The sequence below is a fragment of the Lutra lutra genome, chromosome 3 (assembly GCF_902655055.1).
Source record: "Lutra lutra chromosome 3, mLutLut1.2, whole genome shotgun sequence".
NCBI lineage: Eukaryota > Metazoa > Chordata > Mammalia > Carnivora > Mustelidae > Lutra > Lutra lutra.
The window spans coordinates 95,498,498-95,524,380 of record NC_062280.1 but is presented as its reverse complement, the minus strand read 5'-3'; the positions used below and the strand labels follow the sequence as shown (position 1 = coordinate 95,524,380).

General features: G+C 40.3%; 1 protein-coding gene across 1 annotated transcript; it reads left to right on the top strand.

Annotated features, from left to right (window-relative positions):
* The first annotated feature begins 1,968 nt into the window (after positions 1–1,968).
* On the top strand, positions 1,969–2,644 carry LOC125096154 (transcription factor BTF3-like). Its single transcript, XM_047722856.1, has one exon. The coding sequence runs from the start codon at positions 2,075–2,077 to the stop codon at positions 2,561–2,563; it is 489 nt and encodes a 162-aa protein (XP_047578812.1). The 5' UTR covers positions 1,969–2,074; the 3' UTR covers positions 2,564–2,644.
* Positions 2,645–25,883: the final 23,239 nt, after the last annotated feature.

Below are 25,883 nucleotides of genomic sequence, written 5' to 3'. Positions count from 1 at the left end.
AGAAAGAGAAATTAAGAACACAACACCATTCACAATTGTATGAAAAATTATAAAATACCTAGGAATAAACTTAACCAAAGAATTGAAGGATCCGTATCCTGAAAATTAAAAAACAAAAAACAAAAAACAAAACACTGATGAAAGAAATTGGAGAAAACACAAACAAATGGAAAGATATTCTATGCTCATGGATTGGAAGGATTGATTTTAACATTTTAACAAATATCCATATTACCCAAAGAAGTCTACAGATTCAATGCAATCCCTATCAAAATACCAACAGCATTTTTCACAAAACTAGAAAAAATAATACTAAAATTCCTATGGAACTACAGAAGACACCGAATAGCCAAGGCAATCTTGAAAAAGAAAAACAAAGCTGAAAATATCACAATTCCAGATTACAAAGTATACTGGAAAGCTATAGTAATGAAAACAGTATGGTACTGGCAATGGGCCAGAATAGAGAGCAAGATTATATAATAAACCCAAGATTTTATAATCAATTAATCTATGACAAAGGAAGGAAGAATATACAATGGGGAAAAGATGGTTTCTTCAATAAATGTCACTGGGAAAACTAGACAGCTGCATGCAGAATGAAACTGGACCACTTTTTAACCCCCCCACACAAAAATAAACTAAAAATGGATTAAAGACCTAAATTTGAGAGCTGAAACCATAAAAATCTAGAAGAGAGCACAGGTAGTAATTTTCTGACACTGGCCATAGCAACATTTTTTCCTAGATATATTTCCTGAGGCCAGGGAAACAAAAGCAAAGGTAAACTATTGGAACTACATCAAAATAAAATGTTTTATGCAGCAAATAAATAAATAAATAAAATGAAAGGCAACCTACTGAATAGGAGAGGATATTTGCAAATGGTAATAAAGGATAAGTATCTAAAATATATAAAGAATTTATACAACTCAACATTAAAAAATCTGATTAAAAATGGGCAGAGAACACGAACAGTCATTTTTCTAGAGAAGACCTGCATATGGCCAACAAACACATGAAAAGATGCTCAACATCACTCATCATCTGGGAAATGCAAATCAAAATCAAAGTGAGTTATCACCTTACACTCTTAGAGTGGCTAAAGCTGAAAAGTCAAGAAAAAACAAGTGTTGGACAGAATGTGGGATAAAAAGAACACTTGTACAGTGTTGGTAGGACTGTAAATTGGTGCAGTCACTGTGGAAAATGGAGGTTCCTCAAACAATTAAAAACAGAAGTACCCTATGACCCAATAATTCCACTATTGGGTATTTACCAAAGAAAATGAAAACACTAACTTGCAAAGATATATGCACCCCTATGTTTGTTGCATCATTATTTATAATAGCTAGGATATAGAAGCAACCTAGCTGTCTGTCAGTAGACAAATGGATGTGTGTATACACACACACACACACACACACACACACACAGACTGCATCTTCATGTAGTAGATATGCCCATCATCCATATAGATGGATGGACTTAGAGGGTATTATGCTAAGTGAAATAAGACTGAGGAAGAGAAATACCATATGATTTCACTCATATGTGGAATCTAAAAAAGAAAAAGATAAACAAAAAGCAGAATCAGTCCTAAGAATACAGAGAACAAAGTGATGGTTGCAGGGGTGGGGGTGCAAAATGGATTAAGGGGAGTGGGAGATCCAGGCTTCTAGTTATGGTATGAATAAGTTATGGGAATAAAAGGCACGGCATAAGGAATACAGTCAATGATATTGTAATAGTGATGTATGGGGACAGATGGCAGCTACACTTGTGGTGAACATAGCATAATGTATAAATTTGTTGTACTACTTTGCTGTACGCCTGGAATTAATGTAACATTGTGTTTCAAATATAATCAAAACAAGAAAGCAAACTGAATTTTGCAGCTGCAAACAGTTGCTCTATCTGCTTGATTGAAGTCTGCATGGGGATGGGTTAAAACACAGGCTTCAGCTGCCATCTTGCGTCCCCGCGTGTGTGCACCTAATCTCAGCTGGTCCGCCCGAGACCCCCTGAGCGCCAACCCTAGTCCCCCGCGCGGTCCCATTTCCGCTCCAACAAGATGAAAGAAACTATCATGAACCAGGAGAAACTCGCCAAACTGCAAGCACAAGTGCGCATTGGTGGGAAAGGAACTGCTCGCCGAAAGAAGAAGGTGGTTCATAGAACAGCTACAGCAGATGACAAAAAACTTCAGTTCTCCTTAAAGAAGTTAGGGGTAAACAATATCTCTGGTATTGAAGAAGTGAATATGTTCACAAACCAAGGAACAGTGATCCACTTTAACAACCCCCAAATTCAGGCATCGCTGGCAGCGAACACTTTAACCATTACAGGCCATGCTGAGACAAAGCAGCTGACAGAAATGCTACCCAGTATCTTAAACCAACTTGGTGCAGACAGTCTGACTAGTTTAAGAAGACTGGCTGAAGCTCTGCCCAAACAATCTGTGGATGGAAAAGCACCACTTGCTACCGGAGAGGATGATGATGATGAAGTTCCAGATCTTGTGGAGAATTTTGATGAAGCTTCCAAGAATGAAGCAAACTGAATTGAGTCAACTTCTGGAGAAGATAAAACTTGAGGAAGTTACTGGGAGCTGCTATTTTATATTATGACTGCTTTTTAAAATTTTGTTCATGGATCTGATAAAATCTAGATCTCTAATATTTTTAAGCCCAAGCCCCTTGGACACTGCAGCTCTTTTCAGTTTTTGCTTATACACAATTCATTCTTTGCAGCTAATTAAGCTGAAGAAGCCTGGGAATAAAGTTTGAAACAAGATTAATAAAGTTCTTTGCCTAGGAAAAAAAAAAAAAAAAAAAAAAACACAGGCTTCACCTGGAGAGTCCCTCTAACCTTCTTTGACTATATTGGTTTGAACAAATATTGAATATTTTTAACTGTAAGGAACAGAATTCCCACCTAAAGTAGTTTAAATAGTCTGGAAATTTGCTCTTTCTTATGACGGGGCACAAGAGTTGGGGAAGCTCCAAGCACAGTACCCTAATCCTTGGACCTATATAGCTCTAGTTCTCTGCAAGTCTTCATGCTCCACCTCCTTACCCTTACCTGTGTATAAGCTCTGTCCTAAAGAGGACTGCCCTCAGAGCTTGAAGAAGACTAGTGACTTTGTTCTATGTGAGTGGAAGAAACATCTTTCCCTAAATCATGGACTAAATATTCCATTTCTTTAGCCTGACTGGGCTAGTTAGATTGCGGTCCAACCCTGAAAGAATGGCAGTCAACAAGGGAATACTCTGTACTGATTGGCCGAAGGCAGGGTACTTAAACCAATCATTGGCAAGAAGAATAGGATTATTGTGATTGGCTGATACTAATCAGGGCTCTTTTCTGCGGGTCAGAACTGGTAGGTACATTGCCTTCCCACCTAAATATGTTAGATGTAGGTAGGGGGGCCTGGGTGGCACAGTGGATTAAGCAGCAAAGTCTTGGTTTCATCTCAGGTCATCAAGGTGGTGAGATGGAGCCCTGCGTTCTGTACTGCGTGGCTCTGGGCTCAGTAGGGAGCTGGCCTGAGATTTTTCTTTCTCCCCCTCCCTCTGCCCCTTCATCCCCCGCCCTGCACCCCACGCTTGTGTATGCACTCCCTCTCTCTCTCTCTCAAATAAATAAATATGTTTTTTAGCTAAGTCCATTCCTTCCTTTGTCCCTTCCTTCCTTCTTTCCATTCATTATGTTCAGTTAGCCAGCACATACTACATTGCAAGTTTTTGTTGTAGTGTTCACCGATTCATTAGTTACATAATAAATATATTTTTAAAAAGATTTCATTTATTTATTTGAGAGAGAGAGAGAGCACAGAGGGAGAGAGAAGCAGACTCCTTGCTGAGCAGGGGGCCTGATGCAGGGCTTGATCCCAGGACCTTGAGATCATGACCTGAGCCAAACGAAGACACTTAAACAACTGAGTCACCCAGGGACCCCGCAAATAAATAAATCTTTAAATACATCACATCTAGTACAGTTTGGTTATGACCAGTCAGAATGGATGCTAGCTCTAAACAATGGTAAGTCTGTTGTGTCCTAGCTGATTATCAATCCTAGATAGGTAACCACAATAAGAATTTTCCTAGGAAGGAGAAAGGGAGAATAGATCCTGGGTAGGCAACAGGTGACTAAGTCTGTTATGTCTCTAGCTAAGGTTACGCTTGAAAGACGGCTAAGGGAATCCCCAGTCTGTTTTCTAGTCTGACAGCTTGGTATCTGTGGCCCCAGTGATTAGGCAGTCTTTTAGCACGCTCTCTTGAAATCAGTCTCATCCAAAAGCTGAGCCTAAATGTGACCTGTCCCAGCCAACTCTAACTTCTCTCTCCATGGGGACCTGACAGTGAGTGAGTCCAAGTTGGTTCTGTTTAGTGCCAGGGCAAAACAGAACTGCTTAAAACATAGGGAAAGTGAGTTAACCTAGGCCCTGCCTAGAGGGATCTCTCACCCCATCTAAAACTTTAAAAAAGTCCTTCATCGGGGGTGCCTCTGTTAAGCATCCCAACTTTTTGATTTCAGTTCAGCTCATGATCAATCTCCCGGTTGTGAGATAGAGCCCAATGTTGGCTCCATGGTCAGTGTGGAGCCTGCTTAAGATTCTCTCTTCCTTTGCCACTGCCCCACTCATGCACTGTTACTGTAAAAAACCAAAACAAACAAACAAACAAAAAAACCCTAAAAAGTCCTTCATCAGTCTTTGGTTTCCTCAGTATTTAAAATTCCTGACTACTGTGAAGTATAGGCAGGTTAAATAAGCTATGGGTCTGACCATAGAAAAGTTTTTTTTTTTTTTTTTTAAGATTTTATTTATTTGATAGAGATGACAAGTAGGCAAAGAGACAGGTGGGGGGGTTGGGAGGGGGCGGGAAGCAGGCTGCCCTGCTGAGCATAAAGCCTGATGGGCTTGATCCCAGGACCCTGAGATCATGACGTGAGCTGAAGGCAGAGGCTTAACCTACCCAGCCACCCAGGCGCCCTGATCATGGAAGATTTTAAGAGGTGTATGGTTATATCATTTTCAAGTGCAGACAGTAACTTCGATTCTAAGGAGATGCTGTATAAAGTTTTATATATATATATATATATGAATTGGTTATGGTGAGCTTATCAATTATTTGTATTTGATTATTTGCTTTGAACGCGCTTATGTAGCTCGACACTAGTGTGTTCTGCCAATTACTTTAACCTTTCCCCCAGAAATATTGTTTGCACTATTGATTTAGACTATCAATGCAGAGTCTGAAATAATAAGGTTTTGGCCTATTCCTGGTTTTGTGAGGAAGATTGAAATCTTATGTGTTCATCAGATCGATTTTTTATTGGACACACAAAAGGGTGTTTGATCTTGGGGTGCTAGCAACTTGCAAAGTCAGCTGGAGAAGAGCTGTTTTTTGTTTCTGTTTTTGTATTTTGCTGTCTTATTATTATTTTTTAAGGGCAAATGTGGAGCCATATCACTAGGATATATTAAATGGGAATGCAGAGGGAGAGTTGGCACAACCTGAATGTGAATATTCAAATCGTTTCAGGGAAATAAGCTGTATAAAGGCTGGCAGTGTGGCCCCGTTGTTGGAGGACTGACTCACAGGAGAAACTGAGTTTTGCTCCTTGCTTTATACTAGCTGGCTGGTGACCTTGGACAAGTCACTAAACTTCTCTGAGACTTGGTTTATCTAGGGTTTCACTAGGCCAACAAAGGCAAGCACTCATGGCTCCAGGGAAGACAGAAAATACATGTGAATAAAGAAGGCCTTGAAACAAAGCAGAACAAAACAAACCAATAAAACAGAAAGCCAATAAAACCCCAACTTTAATGTGAGGCTGGGGGGCAATGGAAGATGGTGGGGACAGTGGCAGGACACAGACCCATGTAGAAGGAGCAGCCGTTATTCAGCTTCAAGTTGCATGCAGGCCTCATATGACCAGATCTTTTGATTTTTTTTTTTTTTTTTAAAGAGAAGCTGAAAAATCCACATCTTATGTAAAGTATTTTCTTTGTATTGGATGAATATTCTTAAATATTGGATGAAACAGTAAACCTGTGCGCACCAACACTCTATGAACAAAATGAAATTTTCCCCTGGGCTAAATTCAGCCTGGGATTGCTAATTTGCCAAGTCTAGACAAGATGAACCTGGAAATCTGTTCCAGGTATAGAATGCTTTGGCTCTGTGAATTGAATGTAGAACATCCTCTGAGAGTCATACCAGCTCTGAGTTGGAAGAGGTCCTAGCGGGTGTGTGGGTTGCCTCTTGTTGGCCTCTTGTGCACCATCGCTTGGCAATGGTTATCTAACCTCTTTAGCTGTTCCACAAGACAGACTGTTCTGAAAAGGGACTCTGTTTGAAGCTCTTCCTTATATGAAGACTTGTTCAACAACTTCTGTGATTGGTTCTAATTCTGTCATCTGGAACCAACCCAGAATACATCCTTGGTGTCTTGGAGCTTTAGTCCTGGATGAGCCTGCTTCCATTCACTACCACACACCAGACAGCTGTTTCCTGGGCAGAGTCAGGCTCTGAAAGATCTTCTTAAATAGAGTGCAGAATGTGGGATGAGCTAGAGATGTTTCTCAAAAAGGGAATTCAAATAGAACCCCTTCTATCATCACTGTGTGATGAGTGGAACACAAGTTTGGACTGCTCATGGCTGGGCCAAAGTTTCTTTATCTGGGGGAAAAGGGAGGGTGCTGGGAGATGTGGACTGGTAAGCCACAGCTAATTTGGTGGGTGGCATGAGGGGTGTGGGTGTGACAGGTCTCCCTCAAAGGGTCACCCCTGGGAAATCTTTGTTCTCCAGGATGGGTCAACCTGGGGGTGTCATTTTATCCCAGAAGGGTAACAATGTAACCTGTTTCCATTTCTTACCTCATTATAACCTTAGGACACTTTCTCCCCACACAGGACTGACCTGGAATCACTTGTTCCCATGCAGTCCTATGCCAGGCTTTTTAATGGAGAGCACAGATGGGGCTTTTCCCAGCTGGAGGGAGATGGGGAAGTTGCTGTGGCTTGCCTCTGGGTATGTGTAGTTCAGGGGGTACTCAGAGGAAGGGATGAATGAATGCCTGGTTGTGGGTCCAAATCTTGAAAAGAAGCAGAAGGGCTCAGCTGTGGTTCAGAGCGTGTGTGTGTGTGTGTGTGTGTGTGTGTGTATGAAATGAAATGCTGCTTCTTAAATGTGACTGTGCATTAGAGTCTTCATGACATATTGTGGGATAATCTTTCACATGCTCTGTGATTTGACCCATAAGGCCAGAACAGGGAAATTAACTAGGTGTAATAAATAATAAAGAATCTAGTGAATATTTAGGGTCTGGTAATGATGATAAATCAGGTTTGAAATGTTCCTTGAGGAGATTGTGAGATTCTGAGAAATGAAGCCAGGAAGATTGATTAGAACCTATTGCTGTTCAGAAAATCTACTGCAAGAAATACAGGGAGGTATTGCGAGGCTAATAGAAAAGGTGAATACAATCCACCTTGGCCTCTAAAAACCAAATGAGTGTGATCAACAAATGTCATTGCTCTTATGGGCAAATGCATAGAAGAGCAAGAGACACCCCAAAGCACCTGGGGGGGTTTGATTTGATCAGTGAAAGCAAAGAATAAATGCATTAGGCTTTCTCTATGGCCCTTATTTCCTTTGAAGTTTTATTGATTCATTTATTTGTTTATTTGTCTATTTATCTGTGCAATTAGTGAAAGACCTCTATTGAAGAAATGAAGGTTATGTTTTTAAGAGTTTGTGCCGCCAAAATCTGTTCTTCTTAGGGGTTACATCCTTGCTTTTCAGCTCCTGGTGTGAAGATTCATGTCCTCTAGTTTGTCCAGCTGTACTGGGAGGAGGTTTATGTTGAATGCTTTAGTGGTGTAGCTTCCCATTCTTCTGAAATCTGGCCCAGTTTGTGGGGTGAACTTAGTCGTAACATAAAATACCAAACCTGTTGGAAGTTATCTGGGAAGAGAGTAGCCCTAATCCTGCAGTATTATTTTTAAAACAGACGTATCGGGGCACCTGGGTGGCTCAGTGGGTTAAAGCCTCTGCCTTCGGCTCAGGTCATGGTCCCAAGTGTCCTGGGATCGAGCCCCACATCAGGCTCTGTGCTCTGCAGGGAGCCTGCTTCCCCCTCTCTCTCTATCTGTCTGCCTCTCTGCCTACTTGTGATCTCTGTCTGTCAAATAAATAAATAAAAAAAAGAAAAAAAAAAAAGAAAGGCTTTTAAAACAGACGTATCCTTGACTGTTTGTGAATGGAGGTAGAAACATAAAGTAGCCATGTGGGCAAGAGTGGTAGTTAGTAGCAGACCAGGAATAATTTGTGATATATATATATATTTGATATATATATAATTTGTGATATATATATAATTGTGTTCAAAATTAGCTGTGTGACTTTGGGCAAGTTACTTAACTTCTCTGAGCCTCAGTTTCTGCCTGAGTAAAGTGCGGGGGAGAACAAACTTGTATCTCTTGGAAATTAAAGGAGAAAACATGCGCCAGTGCCTACCACCAAGTGTGGCACACAGTGGCTCCCTTCTCCCCATTTGGTGGCCTTCTGTCTTCACATACTCCTCATTCAGTCCTTTGCACAGAATGAGCACTTAAGATTTGTTCATTCATGGACAGTGGCAGGGAATCAGCATTCTCCCAAACCCCAGAGACAGACAGCCCATCTCAGTGCTGCTCTTTGATCTCTTGTTTGGAACCTAGAGTAAATTATGGGAGCTTAGCTGAGCATCACGCTGTGGGGGAAATGTATGGTGCAAGACAGCATGCTTACTCTTACCCACACATGTGCTCATCCAGACAGACCATGCCAGGCAGACCTTTGTTAGTGCACATTCTAGTACCTTCCCTTCCTCCCCCACCCTGCTCCCTGGGGTGAAGAGAGGTAGGTGATGGTGATGGACCAGGTTCCAAATTAAAGACCAGAGATTTAAGAACTTTGCCTTTCCTCCTTCATTTTGTAAGGTAAGGTATGACTAGAGATGTTGGTTCTGTGTAAATAAATCATTTGATTAAACAGGACATCAGTATGCTCAATGGTTAGACTTGCCAAGAAACACGAGGCAAACTGGTAATGGTTTTCCTAATTTACTTGAGGATAAATAATGCAGACAGCTCATCAGACTCATCCGCAGATAGGTTTGAAAGAATTTGATCCCCAAAGCTAGAGAAGTAGTTAAGAAGGAAAAATACTGCCACGGAGCTGGTTTTAGTGCTAGAGAAATCTGGAGCTGCAAAGAGCCATGTTAAAATCACATCACAGATCTGTCTTTAGCCAGAAAGGGAAATTAAAATTTAAAGAGAAATGTCTCTCTCAGACTTGGTTCCATTAACCCACTTCCATACTGGGTGGTCTGTTTAAAGATTGGCCCTTTAAAGCTATTGTGCATTAATGAGGCTCTCCCCAGTGTGCCACCCCAGTTGTGTGACTCCACTGTTTGACAGGATGTGAGTCAAGAGAAGTCTCATGGGTGAACAGTGGTATGTCGTTGTAAGGGTTTCTGAAAATATGCATGCTGTCTTCAGTTGGCTGCAAATTGCCATTTTATGACAGATGAATATACAGTTAAGATGCCCCGCTCTCCCTGAAAGGGGATAAAATGGACAACTGTCTTTGGAATGTGAATCACTGTGTCAGGGCCTTGGAATATTTCTACTGGCTGCTATTCTGAGGTATAAAAGGATGAGACTATGATCACCCATTAACACTGGCTTAGTTTTATTGCTTAGATTAACACTGTCCTGATGGGAGACCATTACAGTTACCCCCCCTCCTCCCTCTAATCCATCCTTCTTTCCTGCCTACAAATATGTTAGGCAAAGGTGTAGGCTCTGGAGATACATCAGAAAAAGTCTCTGCCCTTATGTACGGTGCTTATGTTCCTGTGTGTGTATGTGTAGAGGGAGACGAACACCGAAACAAATATTTATATGTATTTGTTCATGTACACGTAATTGTACCTGCCAGTCTTCTTGTCATTTGGAAGGTGATCTATGGGACACCTAGGTGGCTCAGTCGGTTAAGCATCTGCCTCTGGCTTAGGTCGTGATTCCAGGGTCCTGAGTTCGAGTCCCACGTCAGACTCCCTGCTCAGCGGGGCACCTGCTTCTCCCTCTGCCTTGCTGCTCCCCCTATTCATGTACTCTGTCTCTGACAAGTAAATAAATAAAATCTCTGAAAAAAACCCTGATCTTGTGATCATTTAGGTATTAGAAGGCCAAGCAGAGATATTTAGGACTCCTAAGATTTTTCCAGGTGCTCCCCACTACCTTGAAGAGTAGTGAAAGGGACAAACTACAAAGTGTCTGCTCTTTGGTTTCCATGCATATGGTCCTGGGCCACCTCTGGATTGGACAGTCCAGTTGGATGCCTGGGGGCAGGAGGTAGCTATAGTGAAACTCCAAAGTAGTCCTGAAGAATTAAAGGACCTCCTCTCTCCCCCTCCAGGAGCCAGGCAGTTCCTTAACGTCAAGAAGACTCTAGGGTTTAATTCAAGGCAGGGGAGTACTGGAGGCCCCCTAAGACTTAGCCTCACCTTGATTTGGATCAGTGATTCTCAAGGTGGGGATCAGGGTAGGTTCCACTCTGTGCACCAGGATCACTTGCTATGTTGGTGTCCTTGCTGCCTAAGTAGGGGTCACCTGGTGCCTTAGCTCAGGCTGCTGTAATAAAATACCAGATTTAGAGGCATAAACAACATACATTTATTGCTCCTGGTTCTGGAGGCTGGAAGTCCAAGACCAGGGTGCCAGGATTGTTGAGTTCTGGTGAAGACTGTCTTTCAGGTCATAGACTGCTGACTTGTATTTTCACATGACTGTAAAAAAGCGAGCCGTGTCTGTGGCATCTTCTTCTAGAGCCCTAATCCCATTTGTGAGGTCTCTACCCTTATGACTTAATCACCTCCCAAAGGCCTCCCCTGTCCAATCAGCATCACATTGGGGATAACATTTCAATATAGGAATGAGGAGGGAACAGAGACATTCATTCTGTAGCACTTTTTTTTTTTCTATTGATGTGTAACAAATTACAAATCTAGCACCCACATTTGTTATCTCATGGTATCACGGGTCAGGAACCTAGGCAGGGCTCATCCGGATTGTGTCCTCTTATGAGGCTCCAGTTGAAATGTTGACTGCCCAGGCTGTGGAAGAGCTCCCCGTGGAAGAATCCTGCCACTCAGGTTGCTGGCAGGATTCACATCCTTGTGGTTGTCAGGCTGAAGGTTATGCCTTCTTGCCAGCAGAGGCTGGAAGCTGCCTCAGTTCCTAGCGGCTGCCTGCCGTTCTTTGCCACTTCGGGTTTTCCAACATGGCCACTTCTTCAAGCCAGCAGGAAATTTCTAGAGTGAGTCTTCTAGCAAGACGGAGTCTTCTATAACACATCCTAGTCATAGGGATGTGATTCCATCACTTTTATCCTATTTCTTTGGTTGAGAAGCAAGTCACAGGTCCCACACAGACTCAGGAGGAGATTACACAGAAGTGTGAACCAGGAAGAGGGAGTGGCTGGGGGAGCCAAAGCTGGTTTACCTACTATAAATGCAGGTAGCTGGGCTCACCCTGGACTGACTGCATTAGAACTTCTGGGACAGGGCTCAGGAGTCTTCATGGTAACAACTCCACCTGTACTTCCCATTCATATTATGGTTAGAGACGCCTAGGGAGACAAAGGTTGTAGGATAGCTCAAAGGTCTGCTGAACAGCGAGGGACACCAGGCATACCTTCCTGCCGGTGCTTCTGAGAGTCCTCCAAGCCAGTCGGAGCACTGTCCGGAGGGGATTTTTTTTTTATTTTTTAATTTTTTTTATTTTTTATTATATTTTTTTTTCATTTTCCAGTTTATTTTATTTTATTTTTTATAAACATATAATATATTTTTATCCCCAGGGGTACAGGTCTGTGAATCACCAGGTTTACACACTTCACAGCACTCACCATAGCACATACCCTCCCCAGTGTCCATAATCCCACTCCCTCCCAACCCCCCTCCTCCCATCAACCCTCAGTTTGTTTTGTGAGATTAAGAGTCACTTATGGTTTGTCTCCCTCCCAATTCCATCTTGTTTCATTTATTCTTCTCCTACCCCCTTAACCCCACATGTTGCATCTCCTCTCCCTCATATCAGGGAGATCATATGATAGTTGTCTTTCTCCGATTGACTTATTTCGCTAAGCATGATACCCTCTAGTTCCATCCACGTTGTCGCAAATGGCAAGATTTCATTTCTTTTGATGGCTGCATAGTATTCCATTGTGTATATATACCACTTCTTCTTTATCCATTCGTCTGTTGATGGACATCTAGGTTCTTTCCATAGTTTGGCTATTGTAGACATTGCTGCTATAAACATTCGGGTGCACATGCCCCTTTGGATCACTATGTTTGTATCTTTAGGGTAAATACCCAGCAGTGCAATTGCTGGGTCATAGGGTAGTTCTATTTTCAACATTTTGAGGACCTCCATGCTGTTTTCCAGAGTGGTTGCACCAGCTTGCATTCCCACCAACAGTGTAGGAGGGTTCCCCTTTCTCCGCATCCTCGCCAGCATCTGTCATTTCCTGACTTGTTCATTTTAGCCATTCTGACTGGTGTGAGGTGATATCTCATGGTGGTTTTGATTTGTATTTCCCTGATGCCGAGTGATGTGGAGCACTTTTTCATGTGTCTGTTGGCCATCTGGATGTCTTCTTTGCAGAAATGTCTGTTCATGTCCTCTGCCCATTTCTTGATTGGATTATTTGTTCTTTGGGTGTTGAGTTTGCTAAGTTCTTTATAGATTTTGGACACTAGCCCTTTATCTGATATGTCATTTGCAAATATCTTCTCCCATTCTGTCAGTTGTCTTTTGGTTTTGTTAACTGTTTCCTTTGCTGTGCAAAAGCTTTTGATCTTGATAAAATCCCAATAGTTCATTTTTGCCCTTGCTTCCCTTGCTTTTGGCGATGTTCCTAGGAAGATGTTGCTGCGGCTGAGGTCGAAGAGGTTGTTGCCTGTGTTCTCCTTAAGGATTTTGATGGATTCCTTTCTCACATTGAGATCCTTCATCCATTTTGAGTCTATTTTCGTGTGTGGTGTAAGGAAATGATCCAATTTCATTTTTCTGTCCAATTTTCCCAACACCACTTGTTGAAGAGGCTGTCTTTTTTCCATTGGACATTCTTTCCTGCTTTGTCGAAGATGAGTTGACCATAGAGTTGAGGGTCTATTTCTGGGCTCTCTATTCTGTTCCATTGATCCATGTGTCTGTTTTTGTGCCAGTACCATGCTGTCTTGATGATGACAGCTTTGTAATAGAGCTTGAAGTCCGGAATTGTGATGCCACCAACTTTGGCTTTCTTTTTTCAATATTCCTTTGGCTATTCGAGGTCTTTTCTGGTTCCATATGAATTTTAGGATTATTTGTTCCATTTCTTTGAAAAAAATGGATGGTACGTTGATAGGAATTGCATTAAATGTGTAGATTGCTTTAGGTAGCATAGACATTTTCACAATATTTATTCTTCCAATCCAGGAGCATGGAACATTTTTCCATTTCTTTGTGTCTTCCTCAATTTCTTTCATGAGTACTTTATAGTTTTCTGAGTATAGATTCTTAGTCTCTTTGGTTAGGTTTATTCCTAGGTATCTTATAGTTTTGGGTGCAATTGCAAATGGGATGGACTCCTTAATTTCTCTTTCTTCTGTCTTGTTGTTGGTGTAGAGAAATGCAACTGATTTCTGTGCATTGATTTTATATCCTGACACTTTACTGAATTCCTGTACAAGTTCTAGCAGTTTTGGAGTGGAGTCTTTTGGGTTTTCCACATATAGTATCATATCATCTGCGAAGAGTGATAGTTTGACTTCTTCTTTGCCGATTTGGATGCCTTTAATTTCCTTTTGTTGTCTGATTGCTGAGGCTAGGACTTCTAGTACTATGTTGAATAGCAGTGGTGATAACGGACATCCCTGCCATGTTCCTGACCTTAGCGGAAAAGCTTTCAGTTTTTCTCCATTGAGAATGATATTTGCGGTGGGTTTTTCATAGATGGCTTTGATAATATTGAGGTATGTGTTGTCTATCCCTACACTTTGAAGAGTTTTGATCAGGAAGGGATGCTGTACTTTGTCAAATGCTTTTTCAGCATCTATGGAGAGTATCATATGGTTCTTGTTCTTTCTTTTATTAATGTGTTGTATCACATTGATTGATTTGTGAATGTTGAACCAGCCTTGCAGCCCTGGAATAAATCCCACTTGGTCGTGGTGAATAATCCTTTTAATGTACTGTTAAATCCTATTGGCTAGTATTTTGGCGAGAATTTTTGCATCTGTGTTCATCAAGGATATTGGTCTGTAGTTCTCTTTTTTGATGGGATCCTTGTCTGGTTTTGGGATCAAGGTGATGCTGGCCTCATGAAATGAGTTTGGAAGTTTTCCTTCCATTTCTATTTTTTGGAACAGTTTCAGGAGAATAGGAATTAGTTCTTCTTTAAATGTTTGGTAGAATTTCCCCGGGAAGCCATCTGGCCCTGGGCTTTTGTTTGTTTGGAGATTTTTGATGACTGTTTCAATCTCCTTAATGCTTATGGGTCTGTTGAGGCTTTCTATTTCTTCCTGGTTCAGTTGTGGTAGTTTATATGTCTCTAGGAATGCATCCATTTCTTCCAGATTGTCAAATTTGTTGGCGTAGAGTTGCTCATAGTATGTTCTTATAATTGTCTGTATTTCTTTGGTGTTCATTGTGATCTCTCCTCTTTCATTCATGATTTTATTTATTTGGGTCCTCTCTCTTTTCTTTTGATAAGTCTGGCCAGGGGTTTATCCATCTTATTAATTCTTTCAAAGGACCAGCTCCTAGTTTCGTTGATTTGTTCTATTGTTTTTTTGGTTTCTATTTCATTGATTTCTGCTCTGATCTTTATGATTTCTCTTCTCCTGCTGGGTTTAGGGTTTCTTTCTTGTTCTTTCTCCAGCTCCTTTAGGTGTAGGGTTAGGTTGTGTACCTGAGACCTTTCTTGTTTCTTGAGAAAGGCTTGTACCGCTATATATTTTCCTCTCAGGACTGCCTTTGTTGTGTCCCACAGATTTTGAACCGTTGTGTTTTCATTATCATTTGTTTCCATAAATTTTTTCAATTCTTCTTTAATTTCCTGGTTGACCCATTCATTCTTTAGAAGGATGCTGTTTAGTCTCCATGTATTTGGGTTCTTTCCAAATTTCCTCTTGTGATTGAGTTCTAGCTTCAGAGCATTGTGGTCTGAAAATATGCAGGGAATGATCCCAATCTTTTGATACGGGTTGAGACCTGATTTAGGACCAAGAATGTGATCTATTCTGGAGAATGTTCCATGTGCACTAGAGAAGAATGTGTATTCTGTTGCTTTGGGATGAAATGTTCTGAATAGATCTGTGATGTCCATCTGGTCCAGTGTGTCATTTAAAGCCTTTATTTCCTTGTTGATCTTTTGCTTGGATGATCTGTCCATTTCAGGGAGGGGAATGTTAAAGTCCCCTACTATTATTGTATGATTGTTGATGTGTTTCTTTGATTTTGTTATTAATTGGTTTATATAGTTGGCTGCTCCCACGTTAGGGGCATAGATACTTAAAATTGTTAGATCTTCTTGTTGGACAGATACTTTGAGTATGATATAGTGTCCTTCCTCATCTCTTATTATAGTCTTTGGCTTAAAATCTAATTGATCTGATATAAGGATTGCCACTCCTGCTTTCTTCTGATGTCCATTAGCATGGTAAATTCTTTTCCACCCCCTCACTTTAAATCTGGAGGTGTCTTCCGGTTTAAGATGAGTTTCTTGTAGGCAACATATAGATGGTTTTTTTTTTTTTTAATCCATTCTGATACCCTGTGTCTTTTGATTGGGGGCATTTAGCCCATTAACATTCAGGGTAAGTATTGAGAGATCTGAATTTAGTGCCATTGTATTGCCTGTAAGGTGACTGTTATTGTATATTGTCTCTGTTTCTTTCTGATCTACTACTTTTAGGGTCTCTCTTTGCTTAGAGGACCCCTTTCAATATTTCCTGTAGAGCTGGTTTGGTATTTGCAAATTCTTTCAGTTTTTGTTTGTCCTGGAAGCTTTTAATCTCTCCTTCTATTTTCAATGATAGCCTAGCTGGATATAGTATTCTTGGCTGCATGTTTTTCTCGTTTAGTACTCTGAATATATCATGCCAGCTCTTTCTGGCCTGCCAGGTCTCTGTGGATAAGTCTGCTGCCAATCTAATATTTTTACCATTGTACGTTACAGACTTCTTTTCCCGGGCTGCTTTCAGGATCTTCTCTTTGTCACTAAGACTTGTCAATTTTACTATTAGGTGACGGGGTGTGGACCTATTCTTATTGATCTTGAGGGGGGTTCTCTGAACCTCCTGGATTTTGATGCTTGTTCCCTTTGCCATATTGGGGAAATTCTCTCCAATATTTCTCTCCATTATACCTTCTGCTCCCCTCTCTGTTTCCTCTTCTTCTGGAATTCCAATTATTCTAATGTTGTTTCATCTTATGGTGTCACTTATCTCTCGAATTCTCCCCTCATGATCCAGTAGCTGTTTGTCCCTCTTTTGCTCAGCTTCTTTATTCTCTGTCATTTGGTCTTCTATATCGCTAATTCTTTCTTCTGCCTCATTTATCCTAGCAGTCAGAGCCTCCATTTTTGTTTGTACCTCATTAATAGCTTTTTTTATTTCAACTTGGTTAGATTTTAGTTCTTTTATTTCTCCAGAAAGGGCTTTTATATCTCCCGAGAGGGTTTTTCTAATATCTTCCATGCCTTTTTCGAGCCTGTCTAGAACCTTGAGAATTGTCATTCTGAACTCTGGATCTGACATATTACCAATGTCTGTATTGATTAGGTCTCTAGCCTTTGGTACTGCCTCTTGTTCTTTTTTTTGTGGTGAATTTTTCCGCCTTGTCATTTTGTCCAGATAAGAGTATATGAAGGAGCAAGTAAAATACTAAAAGGGTGGCAACAACCCCAGGAAAATATGCTTTAGCCAAATCAGAAGAGATCCCAAATCATGAGGGGGGAGAAAGGGGATAAAAAGAGGTTCAGAAAGAAAGAAAAAAAAATTAAAAAAAGAAAACCAATAAAGAAAAAGTATAAAAAGGAAAAAATATATATATATTAGATAAACTTTCAGAAAGTGGTTGATTTTCTGTTTCTAGAGTTGCTGTTCTTCTTCTCTTCGATCTCCTGCTGGATTTGTAGGTGTTTGCAATCTTTAGATAAGATATCTAGCTGATCTCCCGCTACCTGAAGTAGTCTCAGCCTGCTACTTCTCCACCATCTTGACTCCTCTCCCCCGGAGGGGATGTTTTGATGGTTCTTCAAAACAATGGATTTGGCAAACTGCCCAGCGTCTAAGGAATGGAAATGTATTACCTCCACATCTTATTTGTGCACAGTGAGCCCAACACTTGGTGATGGTTTGAAAGTGGGGTTCAGTGTAGCCACACCACAGCTGGATGAACGCCCCTTCTCCCCATGCCACAGCTGCACCACATGCTGGCAAGTGCCATGCCATCCCTGCCCTGCCACCATGCTCCACCAAGGCTAACAGGTGTATGCAGGCCTGGAGGGCCTGGCTGTGTTTGTGGGGTGAGGAATTGTGCCTTTGAGTCCCACGGGTCATTTCCTACATCAGTCTGCTCCTTCAAGACTGGGAGAGGTAGCTGTTTCATCTAATATGTAAAAAGAAACACAGAGAGTCAGACAGAGGAATATGTTCCAAATTCAAAAGAACAAGAGACCAAACATTCAAAGAAGATTTAACACCTATCCTTCTCAAACTCTTCCAAAAATGGAAAAGGAGGGAACATTTCTGAACTTATTTTATAAGGCCACCAAAAAACTATTAGAGCTAATAAATGACTTAATATAGTTGCAGGATGCAAAATCAACATACAGAATTCTGTTGCTTTTCTGAACACTTACAAAAAATTATGCAAAAGAAAAATCAAGAAAACAATCCTATTTATAATTGCATCAAGTAGAATAAAATCCCTACCAGTAAGTTTTACTGAGGAGGCAAAATACCCAAATATTGAAAGTTGTAAGACACTAATGAGAGAAATTGAAGAAAACAAAAATATATGGAAAATTATTCCATCCTCATAGATTGGAAGAATTAATACTACTAAATTGTTCATACTACCCAAAGCAATCTGTAGATTTAGTGCAATCTCATCACAATTCCAATGACATTTTTCATAGAATTAGAACAAACAATTCTAAAATTTGTACTGGAACCACAAAAACCCTGAATAAACAAAGCAATCTTGAGACAGAAAAAGCTAGAAGTATGATACTCCCTTATTTCCAACTATACTGTGAAACTACAGTAATCAAAAAGTGTGATATTGGCATAAAAACAGACACATAGGGACACCTGGGTAGCTCAGTTGTTAAGCATCTGCCTGCGGCTCGGGTCAAGATCCCAGGGTCCTGGGATCAAGTCCTACATCGGATTCCCCGCTCAGTGGGAAATCTGCTTCTATCTCTCCCACTCCCCCTGCTTGTGTTCCTCTCTGGCTGTGTCTCCTCTCTTTCTCAAATAATAAATAAAATCTTTAAAAAAAAAAAAACAGACAGATCAGTAGAACAGAATAGAGATCCCATAAATAAACCCTCATATAGATGGTCAATTAAGTTATGACAAAGGCAAAAGTATACAATAGGGAAAAGATAGTCTTTTTAATCAATGGTGTTGGGAAAACTGGACAGCTACATGCAGAAGAATGAAGCTGGACCATTGTTTTTATACCATGTAAAAAATTAGTTCAAAATGGGTAAGATCTGAAATTGCAAAATTTCTAGAAGAAAGCATAAATGGTAAGCTCCTTGACATGTCTTAGTGATGTTTTTTGGATCTTACTTCAAACACAAGAGCAACAAAAGCAAAGATAAATATATGGGACACATCAAAGTTAAAAGCTTGTTTTTAAAGCATGGTGAAGGAAACCATCAGCAAAATGAAGATACCTTACTGAATAGAAGAAGGTATTTGCAAATCATATATTCAACAAGGAGTCAATATGCAAAAATACAAAGAACCCATATAACTCAAAATTTTTTTAAAAATCTGATTTAAAAAATGGGCAGAGAATCCAAATTCTAGAGAGTACATACAGATGGCCAAGATGCCCATGAAAAGATGCTTAAGTCACTAATCTTCGGGGAAATACAGATCAAAACCACAATGAGATGCAACCTTACAGGTGGTCAGAATGGTTAAAATTAACAACTCAGGAAACAGTGGGTCTTGGCTAGGATGCAGAGAATGGGGAAACCTCTTACACTGTTGGTGGGAATACAAACTGGTGTAGCTACTCTAGAAAAACAGTCTGGAGGTTCCTCAAAAGGTTAAAAATAGAGCTACCCTCTGACTTGGCAATTGCTCTACTGGGTATTTATCCAAAGGATACAAAAATAATGATTTGAAGGGGCACATGCACCCAAAAGTTTGTAGTAGCACTATCCACAGTAGTCAAAACATAGAAAGAGCCCAGATGTCCATCATATGATGAATGGATAAGGAAGATGCGGTACACACACACACACACACACACACACACACACACACACGAATATTACTCAGCCATCAAAAAGAATGAAATCTTGGCATTTGCAATGATGTGGATGGAACTAGAGTGTATTACACTAAGCAAAATAAGTCAGCCAGAGAAATACCACATGATTTCACTCGTATGTGAAATTTAAGAAACAAAACAGATAGACATAGGGGAAGGGAAGGAAAAATAAAATAAGATAAAGACAGAGAAGGAAGCAAACTGTAAGAGATTCTTAAATGTAGGGAACAATCAGGGTTTCTGGAGGGGAGGTGAGTGGGGGGGATGGGGTAATCGGGTGATGGGTATTAAAGAGGGCATTTGATACAATGAGCACTGGGTGTACTTGCAACTGATGAATCACTAAATTCTACCCCTGAAACTAATATTACACTAGATATGAATTAATTTGAATTTAAATAAAATCTTGAAAGAATAAAATGTACATAAATGTTTATATTATCTTCATTCATAATTGTTCCAGGGGCATCTGGGTGGCTCATTCAGTTGAGCATGGGACTCTTGGTTTTGACTGGGGTTGTGATCTCAGGGCTGTGAGACTGAGCCTCGTGTAGGGCTCCACGCTCAGCATGGAGTCTCCTTAAGACTCGCCCTCTCCCTCTACCCTTCTCCCCTCTCTCTTTTTCTAAAATAAATAAATAATTTTAAAAAATAGCTCCAAACAGGAAACAGGCCAGATTTTCTTCACTGAGTAATGGGTTAAACTGTATTACATCCATACCATAGAATCTGCTTACCAATAAAAAAAGAAGAAACTATGGACTGATGGCAGCAACTTGAAGGGATAGCTAAGCCACTATGTTGAAGAGAAAAAGCCAATCTCAAGGAAGTTTCATATTGTATAATTCTATTCATATAACAGTTTGTAATGACCAAAGTTAGAAATGGAAGATAGATTTTGTGGTTGCCATGTATTAGAAGTGGCAGGAGGGAGGTGGGTGTGACCATAATAGAGCAACATGAGGGATCCTTTGGTGTTGGAGCTGTATGTTTTCTTTGCTGTGGTATTGGATACATGAACCTACATAGTCAATGAAATTGTATAGAACTTAAAGACACAAAAATGAGTACAAGTAAAATTGGGAAATCTGAATAAGACTAGTGGAGTGCATGAATGTTAATAACCTGGTTGCTATAGTGTAATATAGTTTTGCAAAATTTTAGAATGGGGGAAACTGGGAAAAGTGTAAAAGGGTGTACCTCTATTATTTCTTACAATTGCATGTGATGCTACCATTTTCTTACTAAAATTCTAATTAATTAATGAAATAGAGCCTGGACTTCACCTTCCTCACCTCATCTTTGCTGTCCTCATTCATCTGGAGTAGATCTTTGTTAAAAGATCTTTCTTTTTCCTTTTGACACAGTCTTTCTGGGGAGGAGGTCTTAACTTTGGTTAAGTCACTTCGCCTCTCTTTACAGAAAGTGTTCTCCTTGGCTGACTGTATTCTTGGGTGAGATTTTTGGACATGGAAAACCCAGAGAGCTGAGACACGGAATGTCTTGGGAGGTCAGGGAGACAGCCTCTACTTATACAGGGTCACAGCCTGCAGCTACAGTAAATCAAGAGCAAAAGCAAGACTCCAAAGATGTACCCCTGGATAAATTCCCCTTGCTTCCCACTGAAAAAGTAATATGCTGCATCCATAGCATGGTAGATAGATTCACTTCTCTGTGGTATTATCTCACGATGTGGTTCTGAGGTTAGTGGCATAGTTAAGTCTAGAAATCAAAAACCAGTGGCACTCTGTCCCATTAATCTCTAGCACAAGGGTATCCAGTAAGTATTTGTTGAATGAATGAATGAATGAATGAATGAATGAATGAATTCTCAGCCTGACTTTATTACTGCTCAGTTCTACTTGAGGGAAGCTGTGTCAGAAGCAGTGGCTCTGTAAGAGAAATGTTACATGGATTTTCTTGTCAAGATTCATTTCTCAAGGCTGGAATCAGTGTCAAACTAATACTGTTTCATTTTCTTCCCACTCATTTGCATTGTAGGTGTTTGTTAGGGTTGAGCAATTCTTAAAAAAAAAGATTTATTTATTTATTTTAGAGAGAGAGAGAGATTGAGTGTGTGGGGGCAGGGGCAGAGAAAGAAGGAAAGAGTCCTTAAGCACACTCCTCACTGAACACACATCCTGATGCAGGCCTGATCCCAGGACCCTGAAACCCTGACCTGAGCCCAAACAAAGAGCCAGATGCCCAAACACTGAGCCACCCAGCCTCTGCCTTTTTGAACAATTCTAAAAAAAGTTAAGAGTGCTTAAAAGTATTGGGTTAGATGCTTGATGAAGAAAGTGAATTTAAACTTTTGGATCATGGCAAGTTGTTCCCTCTGGATTTTTTAAAAAATATATTTTGTTTATTTATTTGATAGAGATCACCAGTAAGCAGAGAGAGAGGAGGAAGCAGGCTCCCTGCTGAGCAGAGAGCCCAATGGACCCTAGGATCATGACCTGAGCCGAAGGCAGAGGCTTTAACTCACTGAGCCACCCAGGTGCCCCTCCCTCTGGATTTTTAATATTAGGAAAAGTGCCCTCAACAGAATAGGATTTAAGAATTGCGGAAGGCGCCCTTGTTTAGCTGGCAGCCTTACCATTCCCCTCAGGTCCGTGATGCTCCCCACCACTCGTCTTAGCTGTCTGCCCAGGGAGCTGACTCATTCAAGATGTTTTGCAATTTCTTTCTGATTGATAGATTGAAGTTGCACTCATCTTCTCAGCGTTTTGATAAAGCCAACTCTGCCTAGAACAAATCACTTCATTCCTTCACAATTTCAAGAGTTTCACTTCATGAGTTTTTGAACAAAATGGCTTCACTGAGTGAAGAATATCAGCAGGAGTATCAAGTGGCCTACTGTATAGATGAAAGGAGGGTTGAGTTTGGGGCCTCAAAGAATGTTCCAAACCTGAGTTTAGTCACTGGCCCAAGTAGCCCAGTATCTAATCAGTGATCAACCAGCCTAACCAGATAATTACACTTGTGAGTTTTTGGTCTCAACAGGAGAGTAGGCCAATGGGGCTTCTTACCTTAATGACCAGCAGACTGATGGTCCTGTGGGATCTCTGATTGCTTGGGGAACCAACCTCTAGCTTAAAAGGTGCTCTGTTGGGGGAGAATATACTTGTTTACCTCTGAATTTATATAGACATGGCATTTAAGAGAGTATTCTGTTATTGTTATTTACAATAACAAAGAGAGTATTATGTTATTGTGGGATGGTGATGATGGTAGAGCCTATAGGTGAGGTGTTAGAAACCAAAGTACTATATATCCACAGTGGGCAGACAGTGGGGTCAGAGGAAGGACAGGTGTCTGCCTTAAGTTGTAGATCTGTAAGAAAACATCTGTTGAATCTCACGTTATACATCTATAAGTCATATACATCCTGGTGCCTAGGATAATTAGAACAGGAATTTGAGGCTTTTGAAGTCTCTCTTGAAAATGGCAAAGGGTAGAGGGTGGAGAGTGGAGAGGAGAGCAAATCCAGCCAGAAAATTAAATCTTGCTCCTTGTTTTCTGTGAACTCCCACAGACTTTCCCTAACACTTAGTGCAAAGAGCTTCTTCCTCTACCAGTCTCTCTCTCTTGGTCAGCTCTTTATTGTGTACCCTCTCTGGGTTGCTTGGGCTGAGTCCTTTGCAATCCTCCTCTCTCCTCCACACACACATATATAACTTCTTAGTTAATTACTGGGGATCTGCTCTCCAGAGGAGTGCATGGGTCTGGACCAGCAACTTCAAATGCTTCCTCTCTCAAGCAGGGCATGATTTAGGATGTAAGACAGAAGGGGGAAGATTGCAACTTCTATACTTTAAAGTGGTTTATTTTATTCCTATGACATATAACTTTGCTAAATCTCAAGTGTGTTTAGAGTACTGTTATGATCAAAATAATAGAAATCGGTTTACGGGGTCACTGAATTTGTAGAAGCTTTTCATCTTTTTAATTTTCCTAATCAGTACCATGCTGTCTTGGTGCTCCCAGCTTTGTAATATAGCTTGAAATCAGGCAACATGATGACCCCAACGTTGTTTTTCTTTTTCAACATTTCCTTGGAAATTTGGGGTCTTTTCTGGTTCCATGTGAATTTTAAGATTGTTTGTTCCAGCACTTTGAAAAATGCCATTGGCATTTTGATCAGGATGGCATTGAAAGTATAGATTGCTCGGGGTGGCATAGACATTTTAACAATGTTTCTTTTTCTGATCCATGAGCATGGAATGTTTTTCCATCTTTTTGTGTCTTTTTCAATTTCTTTCATAAGTGTTCTGTAGTTTCTAGAGTATAGATCCTTTACCTTTGGTTAGGTTTATTCCAGGGTATCTTAAGGTTTTTGTGCTATTGTAAATGGACTCGATTCCGTAATTTCTCTTTCTACAGTCACATTATTAGTGTATAGGAAAGCAACTGATTTCTGTGCATTGATTTTTGTATCCTGCTACAGTACTGAATTTCTGTATGAGTTCTAGTAATTTGGGGATGGAATCTTTTGGGTTTGCCACATAAAGTATCATGTCATCTGTGAAGAGAGAGAGTTTGACTTCTTCAAATTCAAATACCTTTTATTTTTTTGTTGTCATCTGATTGTTGTTGCTCGGACTTCCAGTACCATGTTGAACAATAGTGGCGAGAGTAGGTATCCTTGTCGTGTTCCTGATCTTAAGGGAAAGACTCTTGGCTTTTCCCTGTTGAGAATGATATTTGCTGTGGGCTTTTTGTAGATGGATTTTATGAAAAATGGATGGATTTTATGGAAGATGGATTTTATGAGGGATGTTCTCTACACTCTGAAGAGTTCTAATCAGGAAAGGATGCTGTATTTTGTCAAATGTTTTTTCTGCATCAGTTGAGAGGACCATGTGATTCTTGTCTCTTCTCTTATTTGTATGTTCTATCTCGTTGACTGATTTGTGAATATTGAACCACCCTTTCATCTCAGGGATAAATCCCATCTGGTCATGATGGATAATCTTTTTAATGTACTGTTGGATCCTATTAGCTAGGGTCTTGTTGAGAATCTTGGCATCCATATTCATCAGGGTTATTGGTCTGAAATTATCTTTTTTGATAGAGTCTTCCTGGTTTGGGGGTTAAGGTAATGCTGGCCTCATAGAATGAGTCTGAAGTTTTCCTTCTGTTTCTATTTTTTGAAACAGCTTCAGGAGAATAGGTATTAATTCCTTCTTTGAATGTTTGGTAGAATTCCTCAGGGAATCCATCAGGCCCTGGACTCTTGTGTTTTGGGAGGTTTTTGATCACTGCTTCAATCTCGTTACTGGTTATTGGTCTATTCAGGTTGTCAGTTTCCTCCTGTTTCAGTCTTGATAGTTTATAAGTTTCCAGGAAGGCATCCATTTCTTCCAGGTTACTTGATTTATTGGCATATAGTCGTTCATAATAATTTCTAATAATTGTTTCTATTTCCTTGGTGTTAGTCATGATCTCTCCCCTTTCATTTATAATTTTATTAATTTAGGTCCTTTCCCTTTTCTTTTGGATAGTCTGACCAGTGGTTTAACGATCTTATTAATTCTTTCAAAGAACCAGCTTCTAGTTTCGTTGACATGCGCTATTGTATTTCTGGTTTCTAATTCATTGATCTCTGCTCTAATCTTAATCATATCCCTCCTCATGCATGGGGTAGGCTTAATTTGTTGTTGATTCTCCAGTTCTTTAAAGTGTAAAGAGAGTTTGTGTATTGGGGATTTTCTTTTCTTTCTTTTCTTTTTTTTTTTTTTTTTTTTTTTTGCGTGAGGCTTGGGTGGTTATGTATTTCCTCCTTAGGAGAGTCTTTGCAGTGTCTCAGAGGTTTTGGACCGATGTGTTTTTGTTCTCACTGGTTTCCATGAATTGTTTAAAGTTCTTCTTTGATTTTCTGGTTGACCTAAACATTCTTAAGCAGGATGGTCTTTAGCTTCCAATTGTTTGAATATCTTCCAAACAGACACATAAATTAATGGAACAGAATAGAGAGCCCTGATATGGACCCCTAATTCTATGGTCAACTAATCTTTGACAAAGCAGGAAAAAAATATCCAATGGAAAAACAACAGTCTCTTGAATAAATGGTGCTGGGAAAATTGGACAGCTATATACAGAAAAATGAAACTCAACCATTCTCTTACACCATACACAAAGATAAACTGTAAATGGATGAAAGACCTCGATGTGAGACAGGAATCCATCAAAATCCTAGAGAAGAACATAGGCAGTAACATTGTTGACATCAGCCAGGGCAACTTTCAAAAC